General features: G+C 39.6%; 1 protein-coding gene across 1 annotated transcript; it reads right to left on the reverse strand.

Moving 5' to 3' along the window:
• Positions 1 to 13,448: 13,448 nt before the first annotated feature.
• Positions 13,449 to 14,535, reverse strand: LOC105695985 (eukaryotic translation elongation factor 1 epsilon-1). Its single transcript, XM_012418080.2, has 4 exons — positions 14,348 to 14,535; positions 13,986 to 14,189; positions 13,790 to 13,885; positions 13,449 to 13,633 (listed from the first exon to the last, which is right to left on the reverse strand). The coding sequence occupies exons 1-4, from the start codon at positions 14,432 to 14,434 to the stop codon at positions 13,502 to 13,504; spliced, it is 519 nt and encodes a 172-aa protein (XP_012273503.1). The 5' UTR covers positions 14,435 to 14,535; the 3' UTR covers positions 13,449 to 13,501.
• Between the last annotated feature and the right edge of the window lie 3,741 nt (positions 14,536 to 18,276).

The following is an 18,276-nucleotide window of genomic DNA, read 5'->3' on the forward strand; positions in this document are numbered from 1 at the left end:
ATATAGCGCATAACGTATTAACCGCGTTATACGGGAATCTGTAGTATTAGGTTGTCCCATAAGTTCCTTCCGCATCGTGTATTCATGTTCTATGCAAAAAAGGGAAGAAACTTATGGGACAACCTAATACATGAAAAAAGTGAAACATATACTCGATCACCATCTGACTCTGTAATATTCCATTTCTACGGTATTCTAAATTGTTCGAGCCAGGTCCTAAAACTCTCCATTTTTTATTCTAAGCCTCCAAGAAGCATTAAACAGAAAACGTGCACGAACCACGCCGTTGGTTCTTGCCCATGATAAAAAAAATTAATTTTCTATGAAAACTGAAATTTCATGCGTTTCAGGACCTACTTTAAGGTGATGTGAAAGTGGCGTCGAAGAGGATTTCTTTATAAAACTTTTCTCCCAACTCGATTTACCGAATGGTTTGAAACTTCACAACGTGAATAGGGAGACTATAAGGAAGGTCCTGAAACTCGCGAAATTTAATGTTTTATAAACTATTTTCACAATACCTATAAACAAATTTGAAAAGAATCGAAATCTCATGAGTTTCAGGACCTTCCTTACAGTCTCCCAATTCACGTTGTGAACTTTCACCCTATTCGGTAAACCGTGTAGGGAGGAAAGTTGTATATACAAACAAAACCTCGTCGACGCCACTTTCACGTCGCCTTAAAACGTCGCGTTCCCACGCTTGTTCGGAAACGCATCTTGGGGTCCGATAGTCACGCCAAGTTCTTTATCACCGCAGAACCTAGACCTTCCGCCGTAGTTTGGCCGCGTCGGAAATATACCTGGTGCGTCTCTGTAAGGACGCCAGCCACGCGGGTTACGAGCGAGTCAATGTCGCCCGGGTAAAAATAATGTCTGGCAGCCTCTGCCGCAGACTCCGGGAACCTAGGCTGAGCTTTCGTCGGGTTCCCGCGCAGTCAGTCGTGCTTCCCCGCCGGTCCGTCGCGCAAGGGGTGGCGCCCTTTAACGCTTTGTCGTATGCCGGGATCCCGAGGGATTCGCCCCTGCGCGGGACATGTCCGCGTTCTCCCGGTGCTTTCGCTGCTGCACCGGAGGCGGAGGCAGGTTCGACGACGTGGAATACTCGCCCCTCTACCAGGTAATCCGCACCCTGGGGCGCAAAACTTTTCACCCCCGGCCGAATCGGAGAACGGGGACTTCTTGATTCTTCGAAGACCGACACGAGCGACTTCTAGTCCTCGGTTGACGCGTATGCTTGGAAATTATGCAGGGTGTCCGAGAACTCCCGGGAACTGCGGCATTTCATGGCGGAATGTCCTGCTTAACTTTTCTCCCAAGGGATTACATTTCGAGGTGATGTGAAAAGCCGAGGAATTTCATCGACGTTGGTAAAACAGACCGGATTAATTGACGTACCGTTTGAAACGGATTAGATGTTTATATTGGTATTGACAGTTGCGTGGAATTATATTGGGTATTGTTTGAAATATCCTGCTTGACTTTTCTCCCAAGGGATCGCCTATTGAGGTGATGTGAAAAGCCGAGGAATTTCATCGACGTTGGTAAAACAGACCGGGTTAACTGATGTACCGTTTGAAACGGATTGGATGTTTATACCGGTATTGACAGATGCGTGGAATTATATTGGTATTGTTCGAAATATCCTGCTTGACTTTTCTCCCAAGGGATCATCTATCGAGGTGATGTGAAAAGCCGAGGAATTTCATCGACGTTAGTAAAACAGATCGGATTAATTGATGTACCGTTTGAAACGGATTGTATGTTTATACTGGTATTGACCGAAGCGTCGAATTATATTAGGTATTGTACCAAATGGCATACTCTACCTGTCGTTTTCGTACAATAAATATCAAGAAATCGAAGTAAAACTCCAGAAATCCTCTGGATTCATGGTTTCTGCAGCCCTAATTGACTGCAGAGGGACCCCCTGCGCCATCTGTGATTTCCGCGTCAACTAAATTCTCACTCCGAGACCTCATATTTCCATTATTTTAGCGTAGCAGCGCATAAGACACTTTTTTTGCCTTATCCCGTTTAAATGCGAGTTTCTCAATTACCAGAGTGTCCTAAATTGTTATACAATTGTCCTGACACTTTCGTTTATCATATTAGAGCCTTCAATAATTCTATAGCCACGTGTCACAGTTTCAGACAGTTCGATCCAATGCCCTTTAAAAAGTGTCTTGTACGGATCTACTGATTTGAAGAAGGCTTCACTTAACCTTAATCCCCGGTTACAATGACTTGTGCGTTTACGTTTACTCTACACCTTAGATAATCAATGATTTAATCGACGTGGTGAAACCGACCATGAACTTCTTCTTGGCAGTCGGTCCAGATCTCTTCAGCGATTCTTTGGCTTGAATCTACGCAGGCCTTCGATCTTTAAAAAAGTGTCCAACGGACCTTCAAAGGGTCGAGGGACGGTCTCTGCTTAATTTAACATTGTCTGTATAAATGCGCGATAAACGGATCGTTCATTCATCCTCTCGGGTAACGAGTCATTGATTCGCGGCCGCTCGTAACCTCGCGCCTGCGCCTGCGCCTCGCGGCGCAGACCACAATGTTGGGGTAGGTCATTGGAACGAGGCATCGAGGATGCCCGTTAACATGGCCTCGGCTCTCAGCACCCGAATTCCCGACATTTTTCCCCCCTTTTCCGACTCATCGGGTGTTTTCACTCGTGGGCTCTCGTAATATCTCTTTTTTTCGAGATCGATGCCGCCCACAAAACCGACATGTACGAGCCCACAACATGGCGCTCACCCCGTTCGATATCGCACGAGTTGAAAATTTCTCCCTCGTATGAGCCTCGTTAACATATGCCAGAGTTTTGAGTATAATCTGGGTTGGGCAGATATAATAAGTCATGTAATATACATGGTATATAAGACGTAATCTAATATACGTATTTTCTACGCGAGCGCAAAGTATACTACCCCCTTCTATTTCTAAATAGAAAATAATAAATCCAACCAAATATTTGATATTAAACAAGATTAAGTCGAAAAAATGTTGAACTCAAGCGTTGAATTAATTAATCCTTAAAAGTATTTACGTTTATACGTACATATATAAGCCCACAACATGGCGCTCACCCGGTTCGATATCGCACGAGTTGAAAATTTCTCCCTCGTATGAGCCTCGTTAACATGTGCGAGAGTTTTAAGTGTAATCTTGGTGGGGCAGATATAATAAATCATGTAATATACATGGTATATAAGACGTATTCTAATATACGTATTTTCTACGCGTGCACGTAGAAAATATGAAACAGAAGCAGTGAATTAATTAGTCCTTAAAAGTATTCACGTGTATACATACATATATAAGCCCACAACATGGCGCTTACCCCGTTTGACGTCTCCAAAGCTAGCAAAGCCATATCAGCAGACCCACATAAATTATACATAAAAATTTATTGCTTTTTTATTACATAAACTTCAATTTTATTGCTCCAGCCGTTTTCGAAAAATCAAGGGCTTTGCCAGTTTTTCATTAAAACTAGCAGTGCCATAATAAAAAAACAAATTTTATGCATAATTTATAAAGTATATTACGCCCTTCCATTTCTATATAGAAAATAATAAATTCAATTAGATATTTGATGTTAAACAGGGTTAAATCGAAAGAAGTTTGGAACACAAGTGTTGAATTAATTAGTTCTTAATGTATTGATGCGTTTACGTGTACGTTAAGAGACTTTTATCACCTAGCGGATACGTATATCGGTATCTGTGGCATCCGCCATGTTGAAAACGTAAAATTCTAAACAATTTTGAACGCAAGCGCCATATTAATTTATTATTCCATACAAATATTTATGTGTTTATTATTATCTTATTTGTGTGCTAAAAGACGTTTATAATCTAGCGGATGCTGTATATCACGCATCTGCGGCATCCTTAATATCGGAGACGTAATTCACAGTCTATCTATGATTTCCTAAAGTAAATAACGCGATTTACGTAATATATGTCAAAACCCTCGGAAAAGCCGAAATTACCCAACCCTGAGTGTAATACAAGAATTTATGAAAGGAGGATATTGATGTAATATTGCAGTGAATTCCTATTTATAATTCTTTTCATATTTTTAATCATGTATCGTTTTTCACTTTATGTAATCGAAGAGGAAATATTTCATGAATACCTTGAAGTGTGTTGTTATGAAGTAAAGGAGACTGAAATTCCCGTAGGTGAACTAAATGATAAAAAATATACCTAGACGATTTAGTGGTTCAACTGTGATCGACCATTTCGACTCTGGTGGAGTTCGTTCCGTCATTTTTGCAAATATCTCGTCGAAAATATTGCACATAAAATATTTGTCGTGCGGAGCTGAATGGCGCTTTGTTGTTCACATGACGTCGATCCCTTGGGGTGCATGGGTGGAAACATGTTTTGGGATGCAATGGACACAATGAAACCGCGAATCCCCGTTGTAGGCGATGCCAAATAATCGGATTGGCCTGCATCATCGCTCGTTGCGAAAGTAACCATTTCATCACAGTGTCGATACACAATGGCTGTACACCCGCGGAGCATTAAATCGTAGAAAATGTTTATCTGTTTCCGTGCCGGCTTATTGCGGTAATTGCATTGGCACAGGAATTGTTGTTGTTTAATCGCGATGGTGACGTTACCAGAATTTTACTCTATATCCAGTTTAGCGTTCTATAAAATGACAGAATCTCGCGTTCTTGGCGTTCTGTAAAATAATCAAAACTCGCGTTTTTGACGTTTTGTAAATTAATGGAAAATCGTATTCTTAACGTTCTGTAAAATAATAGAAACTCGCATTTTTGACGATCTGTAAAATAATAGAAAATCGCATTCTTAACGTTCTGTAAAATAATAAAAACTCGCGTTCTTGACGTTCTGTAAAATAATAGAAACTCGTGTTCTTGAAGCTCTGTAAACTAACATAAACTCGCGTTTTTGACGTTTTGTAAAATAATATGAACTCGCGTTCCCGACGTTCTGCAAAATAACAGAAAATAAAATTACCGAGTTTAGTGTCGGGATTAAGTACCATGTAATGGTTCTTAACTTGTGTTTCGCAAACACGAAGCAGATGTTCCGCATATTTCTTTTGCATGTTTTTCCCAGGGTGTCCCCAATTTAAATGTCTAAACATTAGGAACATATGGGAAACCGATAAACTAAGAGACAACTCCTATACGAATTTCCTCGTTTTTCCTTTCCTTTAACGAAAATTACCAAGGTCCCAGATTTTCCACTTCCACTTTGATGTACTTCTCCAATTGGATGTATTTGGCGCAAGTATTTCTTACATCAACGGTGTTTATGTGGTGATTATAATTTACCACGTGTATATGTATGTCTCAAGATGGGCGTTTAAATGATCCTTTGACAAGATCGGATTGCTTCCTCCGCCGCGGAAACGCATTCGCATGCAAATCCCGACACACCTGTACGGTCTCGGGGGATCCGTTATGCGATCAACGGCGCTAATCCCGAATGTTTACGCATGAAAATTCCATTTAAAGCTCCCGCCGACCTCGTTAGCCGGAAAGCTCGTCTAGCCGCCTTTCTGGGATTCCTGGATCGAATTCTGGATGCATTCCGTCGGGGCACTCACCGCGCCCGAGCAAAAAGCTCAACTTGGAGCAGACTTGGGGAAGAAAAAACCAGGGCTCGATTCTTTTATTTCCACCCCTTTTTTTATTCACCTCCTTTTCCGAACCCTCGGCGATGCGCCATGTAATAGGTTGTTCCGAAAGTTCCGTCATTTTTATAGGTGAACTTTCAAGTGACGTCGCAAGCGCGGCCACTGAAAGTTGAAAGAAAAATGAAAAAGGGCGAGCAGTGAAAATGAAAGAATTCTTGGATTGACGCAAAAACATGTCCATCCAGCAAGAAATACAGGGTTGATACGATGGTTCTTAAACTTGTTCTGAATATTTTTTTACATATATTTTGAATATACATTGCATATACGTATACTCCCAACCTTCTTATAACGTGAGACTAAAAACAAGATTTCGATGTAACGTGAAAAAATCGCGTTATAAGAGGGTTGAGTGTATACGTATTTCTGCATATTTTTGTTGTTATATTTCTGAACATTACGGTTTTGACGGTCCATAAATTTATCTTATAATTAAATGTGTTCCGTAACTCGAAAAAGGTTAACAGCTACTTATTTAGCTATGAGGGCTGAAAATAATTCTGAATCAGGATTATTAATTATACGTAATAGTTATCGACGTGTTCAATATTATTTACGTATTTATTGGGTTATCCCTCTATTGCATGATTTTTTAAATATCTGGAGGATAGAGTTTCGGTCACATGCGATACATGAATGGAATTTAATCACCTGTTCTTTGCTAAACGTGCAATCGTCTTTTTTTTCCATGCATGATCAAAGGTTACGTCGGCCTAAATTATGCTAACCGAAGATTGAAATCCGCCATTGGTTAACCATCCAAAACCGGGCAATTACCTCTAATCAGGCGTTACGTAATTCTTGATTCATTATTTTAATTTGAATGTTGGGGCAACCAGCCCTAATAAATCCTACGGATTAATCCTTAATCCTTTAATTAGGAAACGCCACTATAATGGCTTCCGCATAAGCGACACTTTTTTACAAAGCATCACTATAGTAGCCCCCTTCATTCCCATGTATTCATAGCGACAATCCTTAAACCTTAATCTTTAATTCTTTAATTACGAAACCCCATTATAATGGCTTCCGCATAACCGACGCTTTTTTACAGAGCATCACTATAGTGGCCTCCTTAATTCCCGTGTATTCATAGCCACAATCCTTAATCCTTAATCCTTAATCTTTTAATTACGAAACGTCACTATAGTGACTTCCGCATAACCGACGCTTTTCTACGAAGCATCACTATAGTGGCCTCCTTCATTCCCATGTATTCGTAGCGACAATCCCTAATCCTTAATCCTTTAATTACGAAACGCCACTATAGTGGCTTCCGCATAACCGACGCTTTTTTACAAAGCATCACTATAGTGGCCCCCTTCATTCCCATGTATTTATAGTGACAATTCTTAATCCTTTAATTACGAAACGCCACTATAGTGACTTCCGCATAACCGACGCTTTTCTACGAAGCATCACTATAGTGGCCCCCTTCATTCCCATGTATTCATAGCGACAATACTTAATCCTTAATCTTTAATCCTTTAATTACGAAACGTCACTATAATGGCTTCCGCATAACCGACGCTTTTCTACGAAGCATCACTATAGTGGCCCACTTCATTCCCATGTATTCATAGCGACAGATGAATATCGTATTCATACAAAATAATAGCACTCCACGGCCGAGCTATCCGCACAAGTGGTACATCTCCGCCGTAGTTAAAGGGCTAAATGAGACGCGAATTTTATGAACAATTAGTTCTTGGCATCTTGCAAGAAACAGTGGTACGTCCCAGATGGCGGTTCTAACTAGTATAGAACGTTTTCTTGAGGAAATAGTTAATTTTAGACCCGAACTGTTCGGCATATGCCGCATCTGGTGCAGCGCGCATTTCGCAAGATGGCGTTAGAATTTGAATTTGGCGCGCACTTTCTATCAAACGGTACGCTCCGTGCGGATGTCGGAGCCATCTGTCGACATACATTTACGCACATTTCTTGATGGCAAGTGCATGTACCTTAGATATCCGTATCCCGTACAGATGCCGGGGAATTCGAGGCTCTGACATCATGCCCCGTTTACATTGCTATTTGGGTCGCCGTGAGCTCGTGCATTTGTTTTTTTTTGTTTTTTTTTTTTGGCTTATCGGGGCGTTCCAGTCAACATTTTATGTTCTGCATAAAATATTGGATCCTTCAACCTCTCAAAAAACATGCCCAACTGCACCGATTTTTTCTCCGTTTTCTGATTGTTTGTCAATGTATCTCGTATGTGGCAATTGGGTCGATTTTTAGCTCTATAATATTGAGCTTAAAGGTTTTTGATTAAGAGAAATCCACACGTTTTATCATTTTTTTTTTATCTACTCGCTTTGGGATCCAAAATGTAGCCTATGTGTGCGTATGACTAGGAATTACNTAATTACTTATTGCGTGTATATTAAACAATTTTTAATAATAATGAATGGCCATAAATAATACTTATCAGAGCATCGCAATAACTCGACAATAGTTACCAAGGTATTACAATGACGGTCAATAAAAGTCAGCAAAATATTATCTTAATATTTCATTTCAATCAATATATAATTACCTTAATATTTCATTTCAATCAATATACAATTACCTTCATATTTCACGTTTACAAGTTATCTGCCACGTGTTAAATTATTTGAGCGATGAGTTATCTCTCGATTATAATTTAACACATGACAATCATCAGTGGTAATCGCTATTCATAGGACAACATGTCACGATAGACGGACCGATGCGTAAACATTGTATCGTCGTTTCGTAATAGTCGCGTTTAAAAATAAATATAAATCTCCCCTTTATTCCGTTTCCCTTCGCGATTCCGCGGAATCGCTTCTCTATGCGGAAGAGATCTCGCGATGCGGAATGGCGTCACTATCAAGGAGCTGCATGAAAATAACGCAACGTACCCGCGATAAGTTTATCGGGCGAATGTGCCGGCCTCGTGGAAACTTGCTCCCCCGAGCCATCCGCGTCGCGACGTCGGCGTCGCGACGTACGTGTCGCCCCCCATGTAATACGTAACCCATGTGCAAGGAATGTAGGTAACCCTGGTACATGTCAGTACATGCTGCTCATGCATCTATGTGCACTTTTCGTGTCGATGCACTTAACGAGCGGCGTGCATCGTCGACGGACCTTGTCGTACACTGAGAAAGAAAAAAAAGAAAAATGTCATTGAACCAAAGAAATATTCTGTTAGTTCAAAGAATAATTATACTCGAACTGGAATAAATCGGATGCGACATTTGTTCGGGATTAGGAGAATTTAATTAAAAAAAATATTGTAATGTGAACCGAATTTAGTCATGCCAGCCAAATATTTCGTCCATATAATGACTAAATTCCATGATTAAACCACCAAAAATTGTATTGCTTCATCCAAATATTTTTCTGCGTAATTAACCAAAGAATTTAGTCGTGTCAGCTAAATATTTGGTCCATATAATGACCAAATTCAATGATTGAACGACTAAAAATTATATTGACTGAACGAAATATTTTTTTGCGTGTACGCACCGTGTCAGCTGGTCGTAGCATATGACATGATTAACCAAGCGTAATTAACCAAAGAATTCAGTCATGTTAGCCAAATATTTGGTTCGTATAATGACCAAATTCAATGATTGAACGACCAAAAATTGTATTGATCGAACGAAATATTTTTTTGCGTGTACACACCGTGTCAGCTGGTCATAGCATATGATATGATCAAGCAAAGGTAATTAACCAAAAATTTCAGTCGTGTCAGCTAAACATTTGGTCCATATAATGACCAAATTCAATGGTTGAACTTCCAAAAATTGTATTGATCGAACGAAATATTTTTTTGCGTGTACGCACCGTGTCAGTTGGCGTCATACGGTACGCAGCCGATATATCAACCCCACGAGGGGAACAAGCACTGGGTCTCTTATTGAATCGTATCCCCGCTTTTTTGTTACAGGTCGAGGCCGGTGACGTCATCCTCGGAGTGAACGAAGTTGATGTGAACCGATTTAGCACCAAAGAAGGTACGTTGATCCCCTCGCGTTTCCACGGATGCGATGCATAATAGAAACCCTGAGTACCGGGAAAAGGTAGCTTCTAAGAAGGCACTCGCCTTCTTCAGAAGTAACACTTTGCGTTACTTAAAAAAAAAAAAAAAGAAGAAGAAGAAGAAGAAAAATCGCTCACGCCACTTATGATCTCGAGTGTCCTTGTTACTTCCCCCCAACAATTTGTTGGAAACTCCTATCTACACCACCGCTCAAATATTTTGGGAATAGGTCTTCCGACTGTATGTGATAACGCGTTTTATTAATTACTCGAGTGCAACTCATTAAGGTGTCATGAAACGGTCATTCTGCACCGAAAAAAAAAAAAAAAAGAAGCAAGCATTCGTTGAAACCAAAGAAATATTTTGTTAATTCAAGGAGTTCTACTTAAATAAACTCAAATAAATTGTCATGATTCCTAATAGACGTTGCAGCGTTTATATTCTCGGTTAATAATTAATGTTTGAAGTGCACCATTTGTATATAATAGTATATATTATGGTAATAGAAATAATGGAGGTAAAGAAGAATTATCCTTGGAAGAATCAGCACCGCACTTGTAAAGGCATTTCGCAAAGGAACGATTTATTTATTTATTAGCTTGTTTATTTATCAATGTATTTCTTAGTTTACTTCTTACTTTGCTGCGACAGTAATCTCTTTCATCGATTCGTTCCCTCCAAAATTGAGGAACTTCGTGTCCCGAAATATTTGAGCGGTACCGTACACATCACGTATGTACATAAATGAACTTTTAACCCTGTAACGATACATACTTGAGGAAAACGTTTCCTGTAAACATTACCCGAAATAACCAGCGGAGAAACTTTCGTATAAACTATTTTTCGCTACGATGTCGTTATTTGGTCGAAAAGTTGTGCTTTTGTCCGGCAGAAAAGCGCGAAACGTATTGGTCAACTGATAAATCTTATCATTGATCCAATGGCGGTAAATAATTTCGGAATACGCGTTAGGCGTAGGAACATCTAAGTCGGGGAATATACGGGAAATGTACATGAGAAATGCGACTGTTAAATAAATAAACTCGGTATTTGTCGATTTGAGGGCGAGTGCATCGTTCGAGTGCGCTTTTCGATTTTCGCGACAGATCTTCGCCGGTGGGAAAAATTGACGAGGAAAGTGGCGTTCACTCGGCGACGCGATGTCGGGAAGAATTTTCAACGTCAAGCTTTTCGTTGACGATCGCCGGGAAATCGACGCGCAATGCCTGCTACGAGTGGAATTAAGCTTATTGGAAATTGACTCGCGAACGCGACACTTCGGCAAGTGGTCGTGACACGGATGTCACCCTGGCTGACACCAAATGCGATGCCTAGCACCCCCGATACATTATCGATTCCCTCGTTTTCCCTATTTTCCCCTTATCTCCTTTTTCTGAGAGGATCCTCGGGCTCCTCTTTTCGGCAATAGCTTTACTTTCGCGGATACCGACGAAGGGTGAGGGGCTATTTTTTTTTTTTTTAAGTAATTAGGGAAAACGATTTCCTTCTTTGAGAATCGATTGTCTTAGATTTCATATGATAAACACGGATGTCATCCTGGCTGACACCAAATGCGATGCCTGACACTCTCGATACATTATCGATTCCCTCGTTTTCTCTATTTTCGCCTTATCTCCTTTTTCTGAGAGGATCCTCGGGCTCCTCTTTTCGGTAATAGCTTTACTTTCGCGGATACCGACGAAGGGTGAGAGGCTATTTTTTTTTTAAAGGAATTAGGGAAGACGATTTCCTTCTTTGAGAATCGATTGTCTTAGATTTCATATGATAAACACGGATGTCATCCTGGCTGACACCAAATGCGATGCCTGACACTCTCGATACATTATCGATTCCCTCGTTTTCTCTATTTTCGCCTTGTCTCCTTTTTCTGAGAGGATCCTCCGGCTCCTCTTTTCGGTAATAGGTTTACTTTCGCGGATACCGACAAAGGGTGAGGGGCTATTTTTTTTCTTCTCTTTTTTTTTAAGGGAATTAGGGAAAACGATTTCCTTCTTTGAGAATCGATTGTCTTAGATTTCATATGATAAACGGCAACGTGATTCGGTAACAAATGACGTTTGTTATTAAATTTGTTACGATATTTCGGTGATTTCCAACGATTTTCAGTAATTCCTGCTGCAATTTCATGTAATAAGCAGCAAATTCGGTAGAGTTTCGCGGCTAATACATTAAAAAGCATGCGCGTACCTGTATACTCAAAGGTTTGTACCGAAATCCCGCGTCGCCGCTATCTCGATTAGAGTCGCAAAATTCGCTCTTCGGTTATTCTGCGTTCTCGGGTACCGTTCTTCTGCGTTCTTCAGACACTCGTTGAGGCGCATACGGGATATGCAAATTTCCTGGGAAGAATTGACTCGCCGCAACGCGTAACCGGCTCGGGCGGAAATGGCGATCGAAATCGAGTTGGATAACACCGAGGAGAACAGGCGACGTAAGGAGGAAAGGATTTACGCCCGGCGAGTGGTCACGTTTGAGGTTATGTCGCGGCTATTCGACGTGTCTGCTCTTGGGATAATATTTACTCGTTAACGGGGCGAAAATTTCACTTTCCAAGGGGCATTAAGTACTCGCGGCAATCCAAATATTGCATTATTAAGGAATTTCTTTCCTTCTGCCAAGAGATTGATCTCGACGTAGTTATCGTTGCAAGTCAATCGATTACAATTACTATCGAGTGGAAATGATTTTGCGAAAAAAAAAAAAGTGTCATGACTGGGTATTGAAAATATTCTTGGAAAGTTATTTCACCTTTTGGATGAAACGTTACATTCAACTCGACCGATTTATACGCGATATAAAAGAATATTAAGGTGATATGAAAGGTTATATATATATAACCGTTTTGTATACATGTACCCATAATTATGAAAGTGGTCTAAGTCATATATTTTTTATTTCGAAATTACATTGAATTAATTTCGCTTGAAATAATATGGCGTGAAATAAATGATAAACTCATTTTTTTTTTTAATTTTGACTTAGACCACTTTCATAATTATGGGCACATATATACAGGCTGATTCTTTCATATCACCTTAATATAACGCACTGAACTCTCCTGATAGGTTATCGGCACCTGCACACAAACGGAGAATGATAACCTCTACAATGAGAACGAGAATGACGAATATAAATGCGAGATTAAATACTCCTGGCAAGTGTTAGGAGTTAGCACTCAAACTTCTCCATCGGAGTTCGACATTTCCTTCAAGATGGCGGACATGGAAACCAGGAGAGGGACCAATGACGTCATTTTTATCCCCAGAAATCGATGCACTGAAGAAATTCCCCAGATCAAGTTTCAGCATAAAAATGTCGAAGGCGGGAAAACTATAAAGAAGAAACGAGTGATCTCATATAGCGAAGCTACGCAAACGTTTTCACAAAGAGGAAATCAGACGAATTTGTCGGAAAATGGCGGCGCAAAATTTACATACTCTTGGCAAGATGTGGTTGAAAAACATCTAAGGCAAAAAGAAGCAAACTCTCCACTTCTTCTCACCGGAAAAAACTGTGTAGAACCTTCCTGTATGAATTGATCGTTTGAGACATCGGGAGAAACAAGAATCATCATTCTAGATGGCCTGAAAGACGTCAAGAATTTTCATCGACATCGGTGAAAAAGAGTCTTTGTACTGACGTACTATTTGAAACAGTTATCGATCTTCCTTTTACATGTACCTTTGCCTTAAATAATAAATTACTATTAAAATTGGACTTGTTAAATAAAGGTATATTAAATAAACTCGTCACGTCACAGGTTCATTACACAAGTAAATGGAGCAATTTGAAATCGACTAGTTTCAAATCCTGCCTCAATTTTTTTTCTTGTTGCATGTTATCAAACCACCGAGAAACGTTGATGTAAGCTGCCTTTTCCTGATGCGTAAGTCCACTCTGGAATGAACGACAATTCTTAAATGAAATAAGGCGCTTACAATATTAAAAGGCGCCTTTCAGCCATTTAAACGCTACAGATAAAACATGTCTTTTGCAACTAAAAGAGAAGTACGAGTACAAGCTAAAATCTTTAAAACACTGTAAAACAATTACCAGAATCGTGTACATCCCGTAATACAGAACGAGATCCGCTAATGTTTTCTGCGTCCCGCAAATGTATGTATTGTTCTTCACTGCGGTATTTAACTCCTGTGTAATTGCACAAAATCTATTAACGTTACACTTTCTACTTACAAGATTCTCAATCGTTACAGATTATGTAAAAAGAACGATCATGAAAAATCCCTACCTTTAAAATTCTTTTTGCATTTGCTGCGACGTCTGAATAATTAACGCAAAGCTGCGCATACTCCAACCACTGTCGAGTCTGCGCCTTTACGACGGAATCAAGCCCCAGTATTTCGGAATACTTCGACACGCTGGCCAAATACAATAATATCGTCTCAAAGCCTTTAACGTCTTCATTTTCAAGGTTATGATTCTTCAAAGTAACCTAAACGTTATCAAAAAAGCTTAGAAAATCCCCAAAATAAAATTCTAAGATTCATCGTTTATTAACGATTTATTATTATTTTTCAACACAATCGTAACTAAAATTGTAAAAGTACGATTAAAAATTGAAACGTGTATTTTAGGTTAAATCGGACTTACAACATTGTCGATTATTTGTAGTTTCCCAGGAGTGACCTCGAGATATTCTGAAATTTTGTTCAAACATTCTATACCGTAGACGACCATTTTGAACTACAAACAAGAAATGACAACAAACCACAATAAATTGACAGGTTAACTCGACGCAAAGAATTCAGGGGGTCTATTACATAAAGCAAGTTGAGCGAAAATGTGAAAAATGAGTAGCTTACGGTATTACGGAACGTTTCTGGTGGTGAAAATGCGAGATCATTCATATAGCGAATAAGTAATTCGGCGAATAAACCCACGTGAGATGAAAGTGCGAGAAGTGAGCGCTCTCGCCAAAAATACGTAATAAACGCCCAGGTCACCTTAAGGGGGTCTATTACGTAAAGTAAATTGAGCGAAAATGTGAAAAATTAGGAGCTCACGGTATTACGGAACGTTGTTGGTGGTGAAAATGCGAGAAAGCTTTAAAGAGTTCCATTATACCTACAAAACTATCGGTAAATCTCAACGAAAAATATAAATTACTTCCATCAAAATGACAAATACCAAGAAAATGATAAATAGGAAATTGTCACCCACAAATAATTTCTAAAGGAGTGGAATAAAGGTTAACTTGCGCATCTCGTGCTTAAATATCAAAGCGTATAATACAAACGTAAATTACACAGGTATAAATTTCCATCCACGATAAAAAGAACATCAAGCCCGGCAACCCGCAGGATGGAAACGATCAATCGTAATGTAATGTCGTAACTTTGGATACTTTCAAACCTTCTGACACAATTACTACGTTTCCATCGTACTCCAAGTCCGGGACTTATCGAGTCCAAACCCAGTAAATCCGAATTTAAGTGTCGATCGAAACGCTCAGAATCGAATCTGGGTATTTATTAATGCGATGGAAACACGTGATTTACTAAACCCAGATCCGATAAATCGCGGATTTAGGAATAAGATGGAGACGTAATCGCAGACTCGAAATCCAGGATTCATTGAATCCAAACTCAGTAAATCCGAATTTAAGAATCGATCGAGACGCTTAGAATCGAATCTGGGTATTTATTAATGCGATGGAAACACGTGATATACTAAACCCAGATCCGATAAATCGCGGATTTAAGAGTACGATGGATACGTAATCGCTCACTCGAAATCCAGGATTTATTGAATCCAAGCTCAGTAAATCCAACTTTAAGAATCGATCGAGAAGCTCAGAATCGAATCTGGGTATTTATTAATGCGATGGAAACACGTAATATACTAAATCCAGATCCAATAAAACGCAGATTTAGGAGCACGAGACGTAGTCACTGACTCGAAATCCAGGATTTATTGAATCCAAATCCAGTAAATCCGAATTTAAGTGTCGATTGAGACGCTCATCTGTGAATTTATTAATATCATGGAGACGTGATTTACTAAATCCAGATCCGATAAATCGCAGATTTAAACGTACGATGGAGACGTAATCGCTGACTCAAAATCCAGGATTTATTAAATCCTAATCCAGTAAATCCGAATTTAAGTATCGATCGAAACGCTCAGAATCGAATCTGCGAATTTATTAATGCGATGGAAACACGTGATATACTAAATCCAGATCCGATAAATCCCGGATTTACGAGTACGATAGAGACGTACCCATTAATGCAATGGATTTGATTTTGCGTGATAATAACCACGGAGTTACTAAATCACATAATGATACTTCCACTTCCGCCGGCGCACTAGAATATCCGCTGAATTGACTCCTCGCCGTAATAGACACTCTTAAACGAGGAAAAATCGCATTCGCACTGTAAATAGCTAAAATATATCCCCCAATCTGCCGACTACTGGCTCGTAAACGTATTTACATTACACAGCACCGTAGGATATACGTTCTCCGCTTAAGCATATGTTAAAATTCAGACTTTGAGAATGGTAAAAAAATGCCCAACGCTGCGGACGTGACTCCATTTTTATTTTAAGACATTAAGATGATATGAAAGAGTCAGCCTATATATATCTGATAAGTCAAATCGTTGGGGAAAGTATTCCCCGAATTGGAGGTACCGATTAGTTCCAAATTTTCCCACGGGAATGTGGAGGCGCTAAGGTAGGTCCTGAAACTCAGGAAATTTGATTTTTCATCGAAAATTTATTTATTTATCATGGACTGGAACCAACATGGCGGGGTCCGGACACCTTTTCGATGTTTTACGCTTCTTGGAGGCTTAGAATCGAAAATAAAGAGTTTCAGGACCTAGCTCGAACAATTTAGAATACCGTAGAAATGGAATATTACAGAGTCTGATGGGAAAATATGGAAAATACTTTCACGAACGATTGCGAGAGAATGCTGGCTCGTCTCGGGGTTAACGCGGGTTTTTAGCGGAAAAATTTAGTTGCGGCTGAATGTCACAGATGGCGCCGATGGTCCGTTAGAGTATTAAAAGAATATGGAAAGAATCAGCCTGTATATATCTGAGAAGTCAAATCGTTGCGGAAAGTATTCCCCGAATTGGGGGTACCGATTAGTTTCAATTCTTCCCACGGGAATGTGGAGGCGCTAAGGTAGGTCCTGCAACTCAGGAAAATTAATTTTTCATCGAAAATTTATTTATTTATCATGGACTGGAACCAACATGGCGGGGTCCGGACACCTTTTCGATGTTTTACGCTTCTTGGAGGCTTAGAATCGAAAATAAAGAGTTTCAGGACCTAGCTCGAACAATTTAGAATACCGTAGAAATGGAATATTACAGAGTCTGATGGGAAAATATGGAAAATACTTTCACGAACGATTGCGAGAGAATGCTGGCTCGTCTCGGGGATAACGCGAGTTTTCAGGGCAATCATTTAGTTCTAGCTAAACGTCACAGATGGCGACGCTGGTCCTAAACAGTCGTTAGAATAATGAATTCCCGGGATTTCGACAGTTTTACATCGATCTCTTCGTCATTACTTTACCGAAAAGACATATGGAACGCTTCAGTTCGTATAATCATCAACGTAGACTGTAAAAGACTCCAACATAAATATAAATGTCGGTAACGAGACGCGCCAGCTTATGTTCCCTCTTGAATATTCAAAATGGCGTTCGCGCCAAAAAGGGTATAAGGAAAATATGGAAAATACTTTGTCCGACGATTGCAAGAGAATGCTGACTTGTCTTGGGGATAACGCGGGTCTTTAGAGGAAAAATTTAGTTCCAGCTAAACGTCACAGATGGCGACGCTGGTCCTAAACAGTCGTTAGAATAATGAATTCCCGGGATTTCGACAGTTTTACGTCGATCTCTTCGCCATTACTTTACCGAAATGACATATGGAATGTTTCAGTTCGTATAATTATCAACGTAGACTGTAAAAGACTCCAACATAAATATAAATGTCGGTAACGAGACGCGCCAGCTTATGTTTCCACTTGAGTATTCAAAATGGCGTTCCCGCCAAAAAGGGTATAGATGAATTTCACTTTATCGACGTCGATTAAATTCCCTAGCGCCTTTCATATCATCTTAACACTAGAACTCCCTAACGGGTACATTCTGTATTTCTTTGTATATCTTTCGTTGTTAGCGAGACAAGACGCTGAAATTTTACCTTTTATTAAAACTATCCATTAAGGTGTTGTCTCACCATTTCTTTTTTTAACCTTAAGACATCTTTAATATATGAATTTTTGCACTTGGTGCGTGGGGAGTTCTAGGTCTCTTAAAATTCTAGTGATAATTTACTAGACTTAGGGAGCTTCGTCGCATGGCGTCGGTACGACAATTACAAATTACTAAATAATTATTAAAAAAAGAAGTGAAACCTTTACAAACGACTTCTTTGATGTTAAACATCTTTGGTACATTTTTCATGTTTTTATTGTTGTGACAGAAAAAATGTCATAAATTCTCATAAATTCGCACAAATTCTCAGAGAATTTCTTAATCGGTCATATTCTCG

The sequence above is a fragment of the Orussus abietinus genome, unplaced genomic scaffold (genome assembly GCF_000612105.2).
Source record: "Orussus abietinus isolate OABI.00-Male unplaced genomic scaffold, Oabi_2.0 scaffold154, whole genome shotgun sequence".
Lineage (NCBI taxonomy): Eukaryota > Metazoa > Arthropoda > Insecta > Hymenoptera > Orussidae > Orussus > Orussus abietinus.